The following is an 18,872-nucleotide window of genomic DNA, read 5'->3' as shown; positions in this document are numbered from 1 at the left end:
CTCTGAGCGCCGCCTTCAGGGTGCTGGGAGGAGGTATATTCTTGCGCGATGGTCCCTAGATGCCGCAGCGCGAGGACTTCTGGGAGACAGAGTTTCTGCGCAACTCCTGGGGAGAAAGGAGGGCCTCGGAACTCCGACTTCCCGTAAGATGCTGCACATGCGCGTCTCGGCCTATGCGCGTTGCTCGTACCTGCTCACCGCCCCTGCGCCGCCCTGACTCCCTGCTGGTCCCGGGTGGAGGCTAACTTCCCTCCCGCAGCTTTTGCGTTCGCCAAGTTGGAGTCGCTGAGCCTGTGGGGCCGAGGCCAGAGCTTCCCGGTCTGCAGCCGGCAAGCGCAGCTGTGCGGTCTGGGCAGGCCTAGCTGGAGCGCGTCGCGGAGGCCGAGAGCTGGGAGGACAGGGGCGGCGGGACCGTCTGCTTGGTGAGGCCCGTGGGCTCAGATCGGGGCCGCGGGAGGGGGGCTGGGCCTGGCTGGTCGCTCGCCGAGGTCCTACCGATCTACGTGAACCTGGGTTCCCCGCTGTCTCCAGCTTGCGGAGCCCGGGAGTGTCGCGATGGTCGGGCTGACAGCAGAGCAGCCTCATCGCTTTGGGGTGCATGGACCGTCCAAGGACGAGGTGTGCAGGCACTTGAAGGGTCGGCGGTTCCAGGTTCCCACGGTGTCACTCAGCACCGTCTGCTAGTTCCTACCTTTGTAGCGCTTTGACCACCCTTGTGGCATCATAACGGTGTAGTGCAGGAAGTCTGATTTTGCCTCTGTTCGTGGAGGAACACTGAGTCTGCGACGGTGTGAGACTTAACCAAGGTCGTGCAGGGGTTTGTGGATAAGAGTGCCATTGTTTTCCAGTTTCTCTCGTATTCCTTTTAAAAATGCGCATCAGTTTAGTTGAATAGTTTGAAAACAAACCATGCTTTATTACTGTTAGTACAACGTCTGCCTATCTGGACCATTTTTCTTTTTTCCGTTTTTATTTTTTGAGACGTGGACTCCCTGTGTTGTCCAAGTTGTTCTGGAACTCGGTGATCCTCCTGTTTCAGCCTCCAGCTGGAATTACATGTATGCCACCTCATGGAACATTAATCCCAAATGTATAAAACTCAGATTCTTTATTCACATGACATATTTTCACCAATTTGAATGTGAAATAACAAAATAAGTAACCTTTTTGCACCTTTACATCTAAGGCCAGAAGCAGTGTTGAGTTCATCATTGAAAGTGTAGCCAGGCAGTGGTGGTTTACACCTTTAATCCCAGCACCCAGGAGGCAGAGGTAGGTGGATCTCTGAGTTCAAGGCCACCCTTGTCTACAGATCAAGTTCCAGGACAGCCAGGGCTACACAGAGAAACTCTGCTTTAAAGAAAGAAAGTGTAGCCCATCCAACTGCTACCTGTTGGGGAGTTACGTGTGTGGTTCCTTCCTGTCACCCTTGTTACCTCTCCAAAGTGTTTGTAGACTGTGATTTCACTTGGTGGTTCCCAGGCAAGAGATGTGTTGCTGTGTAGACCAGTTAATGCCGAATTTCAGTGACCTTTTTCTTCTACAGGTCTGCCATCAGCTGTGTCTGCACTTTCCCAAGAGCAGCAGAAAATGAGCCGGTCAAAGGTGAGTTTTCCCTTTTGTAAATGTTTTTCTCTCCTTTGTAATATGTTTTGGGAGACTTGCAAAGGACTGTTCTTTAAAATGATAGAGGAGGAATAAAGGTGATTATAATATAGCCTGAGTGGCAGACTGTCATGGTCTGTTGTGTAGGCAGTGTGATAATTTTTGGCTAATAAAGTTACTTGACAATATTAGGGAAAGAAAAATAGTATCCATTACATCACCTGCAACTACTATTGGGAAATGCCAATTTTTTTGCTTATGGATAGTACAGATTTCCTAGGACTTGGGAAATTTTCTTTATTCAAGTTGGTATGACTGTTAATAGCATTCCTAATAACAACCTTTGAGTCCTGTGTTCTCTTTGTTGGGTCTGTAAGCAGAGGTCCAGCTGCCTAAGAACTTGTTGCATAACATTTTCCCAGGGACCAGAATGTCATAAGCCAATGGGATATATTTCCATCTTTACTTTTTAAATCCCAGGAGTAAAAATCCAGACAATATGTTGTAGTAGTTTGATCAAAATCTTTTAATAATGGTTCTTTAAAATGCCTCTTATGAGCTGGGCAGTGGTGGTGCATGCCTTTAATCCCAGCACTCATGAGGCAGAGGCAGGTGGATCTCTGTGTGTTTGAGGCCAGCTTAGTCTACAGAGTGAGTTCCAGGACAGCCAGGACTGTTAAACAGAGAAACTTTGTCTCGAAAAAACAAACAAACAAATTGCCTCTTATGGTTTTAATTTTTTTCTGTCCCCCCTCCCGCAAGAAACTGGGTTGTTTATTTGTTGTTTCACGGTTTGGAATCTGTTGCCATTGTTTTACCTCTTAAGTAGTTTAAAAAATTCCTTGCATGCCTTGTGAAATTGGTAGTTTGCTCAGAAAGATTAATCCGAGTATGTTCATTCATTTTTTTTGTTGTCGTTTTGAGACAGGGCCTCATGTAGCTCTGGCTGGCCTCCAGAATACTGTTGTAGCCTGAGAATGCCCTTGATTCTGATGAACTCCTGATCTTCCTGCCTCCACATCTGAGTGGGATCACAGGTATGCACTACTATACCTGGCTTGTCCGTTGTTTTGGCAAGACCATTGTCATAGTTACTTTTCTGTTTGCATGTTGAAAAACTACCTTGGCAAATGCAACTTATGGGAGAAAGGTTTTGTTTGGGTTCACAGTTATAGAGTACAGTCCACCATGGTGGGGGAGGCAGCGGGAGTTTAATTTAAGGGAGCTGATAATTAATATCTTGTCTGAAGTCAGGACGGAAAGAGGAAAGCATGCTGCTGCACGGCCTTTGTCTGTTTCCATAGTCCAGGACCCAGCCAGGGAATGGTGACATCCACAGCAGTAGGTTCTTCCACCTCAACTAATGTAATCAAGACAATCCCAATAGGCCCATCTCCTGGGTGGCTCTGGATTCTACCAGTTTGACAACACTGACATCAAAATTGTTGTACATGAAATTTGTGTGTTTCCTTCTAGAAACCTCTGTTATGTTCCTGTCTCAGTTGTTGTGAGATTAGCAGCTATGAAGTGATGGCTATTGTCACAGACTACAGAGTTCTTAGGGAAGGAGGAATGGTAGCCCACCCATTGTACCATTTCTTCTTCATTTATAAGCTAGAATACCTTTGTGAAAGTAAACTCCCTATTTAGGCTACACAGTTCCTGTAAGAAGACAGATTAGAACTATTCAGTGGGCTTCTGAGCAGCATGTTTTCTGTTTTTGTTTTGAGCCTATGGGTTTAAAAATGTCTCAAATATCTCATTGATGTGTGATTGACCTTGATAGTTAAATCTTGAGCTTGGAGCCCAGATAATCCCTTTAAGTTGGTTTTTGAGTTCTTTGCAAACACTTCTTAAATATTCTTAAACAAGCATTTGTTTGTTGTTATTCAACATTTTATTTTGAAGTAATTTCAGATTCATAGAAAAGTTGCAAAGAAATGAATTATACAAAGAAATCTTGCTTTCCTTTTGCTCTAAGGTACCAATTCTTTTTTTTCCCTTTTGTTTTTCGAGACAGGGTTTCTCTGTGTAGCTTTGGTGTCTTTCCTGGAACTCACTCTGTAGCCCAGGCCTGCCTCTGCCTCCCGAGTGCTGGGATTCAAGGTGTGCGCCACCACCGCCCGGCCCCAATTCTTATTTTTAAACAACTTTTTAAAATATATTTTGTATGTGCCTACATGTGTTGGGGGGCAGTATGTACCACATACATGTAAAGGTCAGAGAACAACTTGCAGAAGTCAGTTTTCTCCCTCTGTAGGGATTCTGGGGTTGGACCCCGGATCATCAGGCTGTGTGGCAAGTGCTCTTCCCCACTGAGCCATCTCACTAGCCTGCCATGCCAGCCTTCCTCAAGAGAGAGCCGGAATGGCTTCTGAAATAATAGACAGTATACACCCGACAGCACCAGATGTAAAACAAAGAAACAAACAAACAAAGAAACAAACCCAAACAGTGACAAAGTGATGGCTTAATCTAGAGAATGTTACAAGTGCTTGGAGATTGCATTTGGTCTTTTTTTTAGGGGATCCAACTGCGAGTCTTATCCATAGAATTATAGAGTCATACACAGAATCAGAGTCTTATCCATAGAATCAGGGTCTTATATATAGAATTGTGGAGACATACATAGAATCATAGTCTCACACATAGAATTGTAGAATCTCATACATAGAATTTTAGAGTTGTCCAGGCTTTTTCTTTTGGGCCACCAACCAGCTTCCAAATCATGACACTGAGATTTAATATTCGTTATGAATGCTTGGCCTTAGCTTAGCTCTTATTTTAATCTGTTTCTTTTTATTTACGCTTTGCCTCAGGGCTTTTTACCTTTCTGTGCTTCCTACTCTGACTGCTAGCTGGCAGCTGCCTGGCTGGTCCTGGGTGTCTCCCTCTCTTCCTCCCTTGTTCTCTCCTCCTCCTTCTGTCTCCTTCTCAAGCCTAGATTTCTCCTCCTACTTATTCTCTCTGGCCACCAGCCCCGCCTATCCCTCTTCTGCCTAGTTATTGGCTGTTCAACTTTTTATTAGACCAATCAGGTGCCTTAGGCAGGCAAAGTGAAACAGCAACACATCGTTTCATAATTAAACAAATGCAGCAGAAACAAGTGTAACACATCTTTACATAGTTAAATATTCCACAACATAGAGTCTCATACATAGAATTGTAGGTAGACCTAACAATCCTAAGTATTTTTGTGCCTAATAAAACACCGGAAGCAATACCTGACAGAACTGTGGAGAAAGAGACAAAAGTGCAGCTCTCACTTCCCTCTCACAGTTGACATAGCACAGCAGAAAACTGCATGTGTCTGGACACTTGCACATTGGCGGATACCTCCTGTTCCTGTCACCTGTCACTGCAGGGAGTGGAAGTCCTCATATCCACATTTTAAGTCATTTTTGGAAAGTTACAAAGATCTCCTTTTATTTTTTCCTATTTGGCTTCACTTGTTTTTACATTTAGATTACTGATTTAGTGGATGTTCATTCTGTGCTGGCCAAAGGCTTGGGATGGCTTTGTCCTTGTTCAAACAGTTATCTCCTACTCTTACAATGAAATACCAGAGCCAGAAAACTTACAGAGAAAACTATTGTTTTGCTCCTGGTTTTGGAGGTCCATGGGAACAGACAGCACTGACTGCAGTCAGTTCTAAGCTGTGTTACATCATGGAGCATGTGACAAGGGTATCTGTGGCCAGATAGGAAGAGGAGACAGAGAGATTGGTCTCCACAGTTGCCACTTAGGTCACACACCTCCAACAGTCTAAGGAGCTGTCTGTGTGCTACCTATTGAAGGTCCCACCACCTCCCCAGTGTCATCCTGGGGATTAAGACTTTAATCATAAATTGTAGACCACTTAGAACACTCCCAAGCTATAGCACTGTTTCTTACAAGTCAGTTATGCAAAAAATGTAGTTTGGTGGTAGTGCATTTGCCTGGCATGTGCAAGGCCCTGGCTTTAATCTCCATTCTGCAAAAAAAAAAATCTATGGGTTGATATGACATCCTCATTATAAAATAATGAAACTCCACTTCCTGCCTTGAGTTTCTGCCTTGGTTTTTTTTGATGCTCTGTAACCCTTAAGCCAAATTAACCCTTTCCTCTTCTGTAACCCCTAAGCCAAATAAATTAACCATTTCCTTTTCTGTAAACCAGAATAAACCCTTTCCTCTTACGTAACTCCTAAGTCAAATTAACCCTTTCTTCTTCTGTAACCCCTAAGCCAAATTAACCCTTTCCTCTTCTGTAACCCCTAAGCCAAATAAACCCTTTCCTCTCTGTAACCCCTAAGCCAAATAAACCCTTTCCTCTTCTGTAACCCCTAAGCCAAATAAACCCTTTCCTCTTCTGTAACCCCTAAGCCAAATTAACCCTTTCCTCTTCTGTAGCCCCTAAGCCAAATTAACCCTTTCTTCTTCAAGTTGCTTTTGATCAGTGTTTTATCACACCAGCCGAGATGCAAACTAAGACATTTTCTATTTTACTTCTCTTTATCCATGTATCAGTACTAAACTTTAAATCTTTGATTCTTGGGCTTTGAACTTGGGCCTTCTAAGATGCCAAGCACACATTCTACTGACATAGACCCCAGCCCTGCCAAACGGTTTAAACCATGAGTCTACATTTGTAATCTGGTAGTATTATTGCCCCCAAGTAACTGCCCACCAGGACTGGAGCTTTAACCCAGAGCCATACTGTGCTAGGCAAGTACTCTTAACACTGAACACAAACACACACACTCCTGTTGAAACACAACCCTCCCAAGTATCTCAGGTGGACCTTGAACTCATGATTTTTCTGCCTCAGCTTCCAAGGTGCCATGATTATAGGTGTGTGTCACCATGCCCATTATTTTTCTTGTTTTGTGGAATAGAATCCCTTGCCTTGAATTAAGAACCTCCTTTCTCCATCTCCTAAGTGCTGAGATTACAGATGTGCACACCACTCCTAATTCTGTGTGTTAATTTTATATCCTGTTACTTTACAGTTATTTTATGGAGTTGGTTTTCATTATCAGTTCTCTGAATTTTCATATCATCTGCAAATAGGACTAGATTTTCCTGTCCTGGATTACTCCTCTAAAGGTAAATTATGACCATTTGGGGAAGGCAAAGGGTTTTCTTCTGAGCTGTGTTACAGTAATGTGCTATCCTCATGCTTTTCTTGAAGATTTAAAAACCAGTTCAACAATTTAGTCTCTTAAGTTCTAAATAGTTTCTAATACCTATTTCTTAGCAATACACTCTTACTTTATGGAAGCAATATCTTAAGTTATTAAAAAACAAAATAGAAATCAGGCCAGCAAGATGGCCCAGCTGATAAAAGTGCTTTCCACAAATGCCCAAGGACATGAGTTTGGTCTTCAGAACCCATGTTACGGTGGAAGCAAAGGACATACTCCACAAAGTTGTACACTGGCCTCCACACATGTGCCAAGGCTTAAGTGTGCACACATACACAATACTTTTAAAACACAAATCAAGAGGTAAAATTTAATTTCTCTGAACTGGAGAGATGGTTCAGTGGTTAAGAGCACTTGTTTCTCTTCCAGAGGACCTGGGTTCAAGTCCCAGCACCCACATGGCAACTTTCTGTGACTCCAGTCCCATGGGATTCTATACTTTCATCTGGCCTCTGTGGGGACTAGGCATGCATATGGTGTACAGGCATACATGCCAGCAAAACACAGACACATACGACAGAAATTAAGTTCTTTTTATGTATAAACTTAGTTTTGTTAGTGTTGAGTTGTTTGTCTTCATGCCTGTCTTTTTGCTTATGCTGTTTTCCTTAGCTGATGATTCTTTGGTTTGGTTTGAGTTTTTTCCAGACAGGGTTACTTTATGTAGCCTCAGCTTTCCTGGAATTCTCTCTGTAGACCAGGCTATCTTTGAGCTCACAGAGATCCCCCAGCCTCTGCCTCCTGAGTGCTGGAATTAAAGGTGTGTACTACCACTGCCCAGCTAGCTGATGATTCTTAATATTTTGTTTAAATTTGTGGGAGAAATTTTCTTCTTTGAGGTCCTGGAAATTGAGTCTAGATTCTCCGTTCTAGGCAAGGAAAGAGAAATTATTAACAGCTAATGTGAACGGACTCTGGTGCTACTGGCTTGACTCACCTCTTTACAGGGGTGATGGCTATAGAGTCTGGACGTATGTAAATAGGGAGGCTACCTAATGGTGTAGTCACCTTTCCTGCTGCTGTGACACGGCTAGAGAGATGGCTGAGCAGTTAACATTGGCTGTTCTTCCAGAGGATTCAAGGTTGATCCCAGCACCCCATGGTGGCTCACAACCACCTGTAACCACAACTGCAGCCAATACCTTCTTCTTGCCACAGGCATGATGCAGATGTGTACATACATACATACATACAGGGAAAGCATTCATACATATAAAGTAATGACATCTTTAAAAATTACTCCAATGAGAACGTTTAAGAGAGATGGGGTTTATTTTAGCTCACAGTTCCAGGTTACAGTCCATCCCAGCAGGGAAGTCAGCAGCAGATGGTCATTTTGTATCCACTGTCAAAAAGCAGGAAGCAAAGAATGCTTGTGCTCAGCCCACTTTGTTCTATTTGTACAGTCCAAGATCTAAGCCAAGGGAATGAAGCCACATGTGGTGGGCAGGCCTTCCTGCCTCTTTAACCTAATCAAGATAATCCCCATAGGAATGACTAGAGGCCTGTCTCTCCTGTGATTCAGGGTCTCATCAGATGACCACTGAGATTAACCATCACACCTAATTAAATGTGTATTGGGTTATTTTGTAGAGGTGGTGAGTTCACAGAGGAGATTAATTTGTTCAAATTAATTCACACTGAAATGGCTTTCTAAGTTTTCATTTAGGGAAACAAAAAGCCTGTCCACTGTGGAGAGTGTTGAATGTATATCCTGTTTTGTCTGATACAGTCTTGGATTGGATCTCTATTCTTAATAATCCCATACAGATAAATTATCATTACTTCACATAGAAATGTTCTCTTTGAATAGTTATGTTTTGATGTATGGTTATATAGTGATGGAGGTCTGAAATCTGGTGTCCTCTGCTGTCTCTGGCTGCACTGCCAAAGCCACCGGCTTCTAGTCAGATTCGGCAGTCCTGACTGCCCTGTCCCTGAAGCCATATCACACAGCTGTCCAGGGAGTTCTGTGGTTTACTTCTCAGGCAACCAGTTGCTCCTTGGTCCCCATGATGGGACTCTACAAGGTCTCTGCTGGAGAGAGTGCCATTTGTTTTGGCTGCAGACCAATGGCCCCTATATAAAGTTGCATGGCCCATGACTCTGGCTTCTCTTGTCCAGAACTCTTCTTTGTACCTAAAAGGTACCACAGGGACATTCCTGTGGCTGGGACCTGGATACCAGTGCTCTTAGAAGAATGGAATGTGTTTTCTGTTTCTTTTTAAAAATACATGCATTTATAATTTTTTTTTTGTGTGTGTGTGGTGATAATTGTGTCTCCCAATATGTTGTGCACCCTAATAAACTTATCTGTGGTCAGAGAACAGAACAGCCACTAGATAGATATAGAGGCTAGAAAATGGTGGTACACACACCTTTAATCCTATCACTTGGGAGGCAGAGATCCATCTGGATCTCTGTGAGTTCAAGGCCACACTGGAAACAACTAGGCATGGTGACACACACCTTTAATCCCAGGAAGTGATGGCAGAAAGCAGAAAGGTATGTAAAGGCATGAGGACCAGGAACTAGAGGCTTTTAGCAGCAGTTCAGCTGAGATCCATTCGGATGAGGACTCAGAGGCTCCCAGTTTGAGGAAAGAGGATCAGCTGAGAAGTTGGTGAGGTGAGGTTAGCTGTGGCTTGTTCTATCTCTCTGGTCTTTCAGAATTTACCCTAACAGCTGGCACTGAGTTTTTTTTTTTATTACTAAGACCGTTTAAAATTCGTGTTACATGTGTGTGTTTATGTGTACGGTGTGCATGAAGGAGCTCACAGAGGCCAGAAGAAAGTGTCAGCTCTCTAGACCTGTCAAACACGGGTGCTGGGACCTGAACTCCAGTCTTCTGCAAGAGCAATAAGCACTCTTAATTACTGAGCCCTCACTCTAGCCTCTGGACTTTGGTTTTTGAATCGGGAAGATAATCACGTTTGATTGGCTTACTCCTAATTTAGAACTGACCCTCATTGTCATAAGCTATCCTTAGGAAAATACCTTCTTTGTATCTTTCCACTCACTTTTCTGTTCAGCCTTTACATATTGATGCTGTTTAGTCTATCCCTTTTCTTAACCCCTTCTTTTCCTTGTATATCTCACTCTAGTAACACCTTTGGGCATTGATCCTTTTTTTTTTTTTTAAATGTTATGAATTGCTGCAAGAAAGAAATGTTTGCAGTGAAACTTGAAATAAACTCAAGTGTGTGAATAGTTGATACGGTTGGCTATGCAAATAAAATATGCAAAAAACAAAGAGCTGAAACCCAGGGCTGGCAAGATGACTTGGTGAGTAAAAGGCCCAGTCCATCAAACCTACAACTTGAGTTTCATCCCCAGAACCCACATGGTGGAAGGAGAGACCTGCCTGCCAGTTTTCTGCTCCCCCACCCCCACACTTGCTGCCATGCACATACTAAAATAAGTTTTTGTTTGCTTGTTTACTTTTCAAGACAGGATTTCATTGCATAGCCCTGGCTGTCCTGGAACTAGCTCTGTAGATCAGGCTAGCCTCAGTCTCACAGAGATTCACCTATCTTAGCCTCTGCAGTGCTGGGATTAAAGATGTATGCTGCCACCACCCAGCTGTTTTACATATTTTATAGCCTCTCTCTTTAATTACACAATCTAATTAAAAAATGGGAACTGAACTGTTGTAGGTGACTCAGTTTCATTTCATTAGCTGTGTTAAAATACCCTGAGAGAGGCAACCTGAGAGAGAAAGGTTTATTTGGCTCAAGATTCCAGGTTGTGATCCATAATCCTGGGGAAGTCAAGGCAGCAGAAATGTTAAGCCGCTGGTCATGTTACATTTACAGTCTAGAGCAAAGAGCACTGACTTAATGCATGCTTGCTAGTGCTCAGCTTGCTTTCTCCACTCTTACAGAACGTAGGATCTCTGTCTCAAGGAGTGAGGCCGCCCATCGTGGACAGGTCTTCCCACTTCAGTTAACATAATAAAGACATGCCCCCCCCCCCCCCCCCCCCCCCCCCCCCCCCCCCCCCCCACCCCGCCAGCCTAATTAGACAATCCCTTATTGCTCCTGCCTTTCCCAGGTGGTTCTAGATGATCTCAAGTTGATAGTTAACTGTTCCATTAGAGTTTTGTTTTTGCTTTTGTTTCCCAAGACAGCACGTTTGCAATACGGTTTGTAACCAGGCTCTGTAACGTGAAGATATAGAATGTTCGTGGTTAACTGTACCAGTTGCTTGGGAAAAGCTTGTTCTGCCTGTGCCTTTTATTTCTCTCCTAATTCTGAGCATGCCATTGCAGGGGCTGGTGTCATTCAAAGATGTGGCTGTGGCCTTCACCCAGGATGAGTGGCAGCAGCTGGGCTCTGAGGAGAAGACAACATACAGGGATGTGATGCTGGAGAACTACAGCAACCTCATCTCTGTGGGTGAGGACCAGCTGCTTTCTAGATATTATGAATTCAATGATTTGTCTTTAGTGTAAAGGAACAAATGCTCCCAAGTCCTTCTGGTAGACATGAAGTCTGTCTTTAATGCTCCGTTGAAAGAGTCGACTTTTTTTTTCCCCTTATGGTACTGGATATTGAACCCAGAGCTCCTACATGTTAGGCAAGTGCTCTCTCTCTTAGCTACATCCCTACATACAAAAGATTCTGTTTTTAATTGGTTAAAAAAAAAAAAAAAAGCCGGGCGGTGGTGGCGCACGCCTTTAATCCCAGCACTCGGGAGGCAGAGCCAGGCGGATCTCTGTGAGTTCGAGGCCAGCCTGGTCTCCAAAGCGAGTTCCAGGAAAGGCGCAAAGCTACACAGAGAAACCCTGTCTCGAAAAACCAAAAAAAAAAAAAAAAAAAAAGGGAGGAGTGTTATGTAACTTGTGGCACAGCTTCCTGTACTGTAGCAGGAATCTTAAATGGTCTTATTCGTAAGAACAAACCTGGAGCCAGGTACTGGGGTGAACGCTGAAGATCAGAGAAGCAGAACAAGCCACAGCTACCTCACCTTGCCAGTTCCTCAGCTTATCCTGTTTCCTTAGACTGGAAGCCTCTGAGTTCTCATCTGAATGGGTCTCAGCTGAACCGCTACTCAAAAGCCTAAAAGCTTAACCAGCGCAGTTCCTTGTTTTCACGCCTTATATACCTTTCTGCTTTCTGGGATTAAAGGCTCACTTCCTGGGATTAAAGGCATGAGTCACCATGCCTGGCTGTTTCCAGTGTGACTTTAAACTCACAGAGATCCGGATGGATCTCTGCCTCCCAAGTGATAGGATTAAAGGTGTGTGTGCCACCATTTTCTGGCCTCTATATCTAGTGGCTGTTCTGTTCTCTGACCCCAGATAAGTTTATTAGGGTGCACAATATTTTGGGGAATACAATATCACCACACTGTACTATTGGTGAAATTATTAAGGCCACTCCATGTAGTTAAAAGGGAGGTTTATTTTGTGGGGTAACTTACAAGTGAATGGATAGTTTACAGAGTCTGGGAAAGGCGTGGCTCAGTCCGGTGGTGTTCTCTGGAGAACTCTGCTTGGTCTACCTCCAGTGTCCAGGGTCCAGGAACCAAGAGAGCCGGTGCATCCGGATCTCGGGTCTTCAGGGTCCTCTCTTGGCCCCGCCTTGTAGGCGTGACAGTTACCAAAGCCTCAATGGGGGTTGGAACTTCCAGATCAAAGCTGGAATGGCTACTCACTACACTGTACCACAGTGATTCTGCAGCCAAACAATTAGTCCCAACCTTTCTCCTTTTCTTGTTAACAGGGTATGATGTTACCAAGCCAAATGTGATTATTAAGTTGGAGCAGGGAGAAGAACCATGGTTGGTAGAAGGTGACCGCCATGTTCAGAGTCATTTGAGTAAGTGAATAGAGGGTGAAATTTTAAAAAGTGGTCATTCTAATTAACATTGTTGGAGAAGCTTTTGAAACTTGATGCTTTATATCAGGTGAAATCCAGATATATGGGGATTTATTTGTATTTGGAATTAAGAAAAGGAAATACGATGGGGGCCATAACTGGTGTGGGCAAATTTAAGTTTCGACATTGAAAGGAAATTAAAGGTTGAATGTAGTGAGCATTTACTTTGTGTCACAAACTCTTCAAGCCCTGGTTGTGGGATTCTCTTTAAGTGGGAGGAAAATGGAACTTTCAGAATGATTTTACATTATGTGCTGGAGAGAAAGGCAAAGATTTCAATGGGCATAGTGGCTCAGGTTCGTAGTCTCAGAACTCCAGGAAATTCAGGAGAATTGCTGAAAGTTTAAGGCCAGCCTTAAACTTTTCAAACAAAAACAAAAACAAAAGCAAAGATTTCAGAAGTGTCTAAGGCATAATCTCCTGTGTGGTGATGTATTGCCATTTGATATGAATGAGAATCTATTTCTCCCAAACATAGGCCATATTAGAACATTTCTTTCTCAGATATGCCCCCAAATTTTTTCCCCTGTTTCCCCTTGCTGTGAGTCCTCCCACTTGTGTTTAAGTGTAACATCCTTTGAGTAACTGTGTTTTCTGCTCCTCATTTCTTAGGTCATTTTCATTTGTTCTGTCAAAGTTGTAAAGACAATATTTGTAAAGTAACTAAGGTGCTTGTTTTCAGTGTAAATTTACTCTCTTCCCACTTCTTATTCCCCCTACATATATTACATATTATAATCAAAGGAAAAGGAGACTTATGCATTCATAATAATTTTTACTCATAAATTGTCCACTGATATGACATTTAGGTACCACCCCCTCTGTAGCTTGTTTATTCATGTTGATAACATTAGTTCAATCTTACTCCTTTTCAGAAATCAGTAAAGTTGAGGACGCCATAGAGAAAACACAAGAAAATGAAGACAAACATATGAGGCAAGCTGATGATCTCAATAGCCAAAGACCAGAGAAGGGGGATGCATTTGATACAACGTATAACCTAGAACCACACCTCATTTCTTCAAGCACAGCAGCTCACAGTTGTGTCTCCTGTGGGAAGACTTTGGAATCTATTTCAGAATTAATTAGTAGTGATGGAAGGTATGCAGTAGAGAAGCCCAACAAGTGTATTGATTGTGGGGGAACATACAGAGAGAAAGCGGATGACTTTAATCAAAATGGGGATACTTCTTCTCAACATGATGAAAGTATTCTGCAGAAAATTACCATTTTGGAGAAACCCTTTGATTATGGGTGCATGGAAGCCTTAGACAGTGAAACTGTTTTCTTGGCTCATGAGAGAGCTTATATGGGGGAGAAGCCCTATGAATGGGATGATTCCGGACCAGACTTCATTCAGATGTCAGATTTCAATCCTTACCAGAGATCACAAATGGAAATGAAGCCCTTCGAATGTACGCAGTGTGGGAAATCCTTTTGTAAAAAGTCCAAATTCATCATACATCAGAGAGCTCATACAGGAGAGAAACCATATGCATGTAATGTGTGCGGAAAGTCCTTTAGTCAAAAGGGAACCCTCACTGTACATCGGAGATCACACTTAGAGGAAAAACCTTATAAGTGTAATGAATGTGGGAAAACCTTCTGTCAGAAGTTACATCTCACACAACATCTGAGAACTCATTCAGGAGAAAAGCCCTATGAATGTAGTGAGTGTGGGAAAACGTTCTGCCAAAAGACACACCTCACTTTACACCAGAGAAATCATTCTGGGGAGAGGCCCTATCCATGTAATGAATGTGGGAAATCCTTCTCCCGAAAGTCTGCCCTCAATGACCATCAGAGAACACACACAGGAGAGAAGCTTTATAAGTGTAATGAGTGTGGTAAATCCTACTACCGAAAGTCCACTCTCATTACACACCAGAGAACACACACGGGGGAGAAGCCCTATCAGTGTAGTGAGTGTGGGAAGTTCTTTTCTCGGGTATCATATCTCACCATACACTATAGGAGCCATTTAGAAGAAAAACCTTATGAGTGTACAGAATGTGGGAAAACCTTCAATCTAAACTCAGCTTTCATTAGGCATCGGAAGGTACATACAGAAGAGAGAATACATGAGTGTAGTGAATGTGGGAAGTTCTCCCAGCTGCAATATCTTCCTGATCACACAAATGACTTAGGAGAGAAACACTATGAATGTAATGAGTGTGGGAAAACCTTCCTTGAAAATTCAGCCTTCAATGGACACCAGCCCATTCCAGAAGGTGAAAAAATTTATGAATGTAATATATGTGGAAAGTCATTCTCTGATTTGTCATGCTATACTGTACATTACAGAGGTCATTCAGAAGAGAAACCCTTTGGCTGTAATGAATGTGGGAAAACCTTCTCTCATAATTCATCCCTCTTTAGACATCAAAGAGTACACACAGGTGAAAAGCCGTATGAATGTTACGAATGTGGAAAATTCTTCTCTCAGAAGTCATATCTCACTATTCATCACCGGATCCATTCAGGAGAGAAGCCCTATGAATGTAGCAAGTGTGGGAAAGTCTTCTCTCGGATGTCAAATCTCACTGTACACTATAGAAGCCATTCAGGAGAGAAACCCTATGAATGTAATGAATGTGGGAAAGTCTTTTCTCAGAAGTCATACCTCACTGTACATTACCGGACTCATTCAGGAGAGAAACCTTATCAATGTAATGAATGTGGGAAAAAATTCCATCACAGATCAGCCTTCAATAGCCATCAGAGAATTCATAAAAGAGGGAATATAAATGTACTCAATGTGGAAAATCTCTGACATCTCAATTCAAAAAACCAAACATTTGGTTATAATGAACATTGGAAGTTCAGTAGGGAGTCAAGGGTGGATTTTCCCCCCAATTTTTATATATGTGGTGCTGGGAATTGAATAAAGGGCCTTTTGCATGCTATAGATGCTCTACACGGAGCTGCACCCCGGTGATTCATAAGTAGAGCATCCGTGAGTTTTGAGAAGTCCTAAAATAAAATCTACTTTAACCTGAATTTTCAGAGAAGAATCTGTAGAAATTCAGCAAGAAGCAAACCATGACCATGTAACTCATGGGACACTAGATAATTTTTACAGGAGTGAAACTTTCAAAGTATTTAATATTTATTTTTGATTTAAATTGTATTTACATATCAGGGAGTCTTCCTAAGAAATGTCATTAAGGTGACTATGTAACACACTTTGGAAACAAGCTAAAAGCCATATTTGTAATGTAAAAGCAGGTGTTTATAGAAAATATGCAAGAAGTCATCTGTTCTGAATAAACTTATAAAAGGAATTTATAAAGTTGAGAGTTGATTATAAGTGTGACTAAATATATGGCATCTGATGTTTTAGAAATGCAATTTAATATTCTGTGCAATTTTTTTGTAACTGTGGCTTTGAATAATTTGTGAAAATGTGGTATTATTAGAATGACCAAGTGTTACAATGGGATATATTGGTGAAATATGTTATAAAATAGGAAAGTACATAATTTTTCTATTTAGAATTTACAAGCAGATTTTTTTTATGTTAATGCTTACCAGTAGAGTGGTTTTGTAAAAATTTTTCAACTGGAATTGAGCAAAATTTTTTAAAAATACTATTTTGATAAGCTTTACTGTCTTAGTGTTGTATTGCTGTGAAGACACCATGACCAGCCAAATCTTTTAATTTTTTTATTAATTAAATTTATTCATTTATTTTACATCCCAACCGCAGTTTCCCCTTGCTCCTCTCCTTCCCTTCCCTTCCCTCCCCTCTTCACCCCCCTCCCCAATCCAGGACCATGACAATTCTTATAAAGGAAAACATTTAATTGGGGCTGCGTTCAGTTTGGGGTTTTAGTCTGTTGTCATTGTGGGAAGCATGGTGGTACACAGGCAGACGAGGTGCCAGCGAAGTATCTAAGGGTTCTACATCTGTATTTGCAGGCAGCAGGAACAGAGACTTTGAGCCTGGCTTGAGCATTTGAAACCGCAAAGCTCACCCCCAGTGACACACTTCCTCCAGCAAGGCCACACCTACCCCAAACAAGTGCTACTTGTTAATGACCAAGATTCAAATAAATGAGCCTATGGGGGCCATTCCTATTCAAACCACCACATGCAAACATAATTTGGGGTTGCTTATGTCCATTTAACTAAAAGAGTGTTAACATTGTATAAATATGGTGTCATTTTTGTTTATTGTCCTCTATTCCCAGGGCTTTAGAACAAAGTATGCTTCTAGCAAACATTTTCTGGTTGGTACTTTTTGGCATTATTCTTTGCCAAAAGAGTTTGGCTACCTACTGTTTCTCCATGGGAGAGTCAAGAGCAAGCAGTTTAAATCAATAATCATGATTTTCTTCTGGTTGCCAGTGCAGGAGCCTCTCATTGCCCACAGTAGATCTGTCCCAAGACCTCTAGTCAATACTTGAAGCAAGCTAGTCCCAAGCTGTTAAGTACTGTGGTTCTGCATTATTTTAATGTGGTCACTAAGATATCTGCTTAGTGATGGGCAGGTAGTGAATACAATGTGGAATCACTGGACAGGAGGATGATTGACACCCCAGTGAGATTTCTTCACTCCATAAAATGATGTGCAATTTAAACCTTAGGGGGTTAAGGGCTGAAGATATAGTTCAGTAGAAAGGCACTTGCCTGTCGTGAATGAGGCCCTGTGTTCGATTCCCAGTACGGTCCACCCCCAAATATTATAATTTGTTTCCACTTAGTATATTTGGGCTGTGTTTGACAGATATATAAGACTACAGAAAGTGCTAGGTGGTGGTGGCGCATGCCTTTAATCCCAGCACTTGGGAAACATAGGCGGGCAGATCTCTGTGAGTTCAAGGCCAACCTGGGCTACAGAGTGAGTTCCAGGAAAAGCTCCAAAGCTACACAGAGAAACCCTTTCTCGAAAAACAAACAAGCAAAAAACTCCCAAAACAACAACAACAACAAAAAACAACAAAAAAGACTTTATATGACCTGAACCCGGACAAACCAAGTGGAGATACTTGTTCTGTAAATGTTGATCAGACCCTCCCTACTCCAAGAATGGAGATGGTTGAATATTCCCAAAGCTAACAGTCACATGAAGAAAATTCAAGTGAAAAAAATGTTTATCATCTTAGCAAACTATGGGGAAGAACCTCTTTAACTAGACAAAGGATGACTTCAGCTACAAGCACCATTCAGAACACTGCACTATTGACAGTTTCTCCTCAGATAAAATAGGGTCTACTATCAGTAATCTTAATGCACCATTGTACAGAAGGACATGGCCAGAGTAAACAAAGAGGGAAAGAAAACAAGAAAGGAGTAAAAATCAGTAAAGGAGTAGGACTTTTATCTGCCATGACCTTGCCCATAGCACATTCCAGGGGATATTCAGATATATGAGCTATAGATAGTGAGAAAATTAAGCAAGGTCCTTGCGTCAAAGATCATTTTATAACCCTGGGGTTAAAAAAAATAACAAAACCAAAAAGCATAGATTATTTTGAGAGCGATATTATTTACAAAAACCCTCAAGTTTGCATAAGGAAAAATACATTTTCAAGAATTTTGTCTATACAACAACAAAATTATGTAGAAACAATTTTTTTTTTTTTTACCACACAGTAGAAAATCTTGTGGTTTTTAGGAGATGCAAGCTCAAAGGGATGTCAGTTTCCCCTAAGCCCACAAGTAGTGAAATCTCAAAATCTTAGTTATTTAATGGAAATTGACAAACTGAATCTAAAGTGTATATGAACAGTAAACAGGTTAATAATTACCAAAACTCACTTGTAAAACTGCTGAGTGTGGAGGCTGGTGAGTTGGCTCAGCAGTTACGAGTGTGTTTTGTTCTTGCAGAGGACCTGAGCATGGTTCCCAACATCCACATGGGACAGCTTACAACCACCTGTAACTCCAACTCCAGGGGATGCAACATGCTCTTCTCAACTCCCTGGGCTCCTGCAGTCGTGTACACATACACATATAATACACATAATTAAAAATTAAAAAAAATGTTGAATGTGGTCACTTAAACCTTCAATCACGGCACTCAGGATGAAGAAGTAGCAGTAAGTACCATGACTTCAAGACTTGGGTGACAAGATGTGAGACCCTGCATCAAAACAGAATAAAACAATTTCTATCCATCAATGGTGAGACCTGTTAGAAAGCCACAGAAATTATGGCATAAAAGTAAGTTGACCATGAGAATAGAATAATACAC

The 18,872-nt window shown here is 42.0% G+C and overlaps 1 protein-coding gene across 4 annotated transcripts; it reads left to right on the top strand.

Moving 5' to 3' along the window:
- Positions 1-96: 96 nt before the first annotated feature.
- On the top strand, positions 97-16,282 carry Rbak (RB associated KRAB zinc finger). 4 transcript variants are annotated; one of them, XM_052754344.1, is made up of 6 exons: positions 150-422; positions 1,547-1,605; positions 2,534-2,642; positions 11,062-11,188; positions 12,518-12,613; positions 13,549-16,282. In XM_052754344.1, the coding sequence occupies exons 4-6, from the start codon at positions 11,155-11,157 to the stop codon at positions 15,444-15,446; spliced, it is 2,028 nt and encodes a 675-aa protein (XP_052610304.1). In that variant the 5' UTR covers positions 150-422; positions 1,547-1,605; positions 2,534-2,642; positions 11,062-11,154; the 3' UTR covers positions 15,447-16,282. The 4 variants fall into 4 exon arrangements, with proteins under 4 accessions (XP_052610303.1, XP_052610304.1, XP_052610302.1 ...); XM_052754343.1 differs by lacking the exons at positions 150-422; positions 2,534-2,642 and adding an exon at positions 97-143; XM_052754342.1 differs by lacking the exon at positions 2,534-2,642.
- The last annotated feature ends 2,590 nt before the right edge of the window (positions 16,283-18,872 follow it).

This window comes from Peromyscus californicus, unplaced genomic scaffold, assembly GCF_007827085.1.
Source record: "Peromyscus californicus insignis strain IS unplaced genomic scaffold, ASM782708v3 Scaffold_2__1_contigs__length_46816999, whole genome shotgun sequence".
NCBI lineage: Eukaryota > Metazoa > Chordata > Mammalia > Rodentia > Cricetidae > Peromyscus > Peromyscus californicus.
This window is presented reverse-complemented; position numbering and strand designations above follow the sequence as displayed.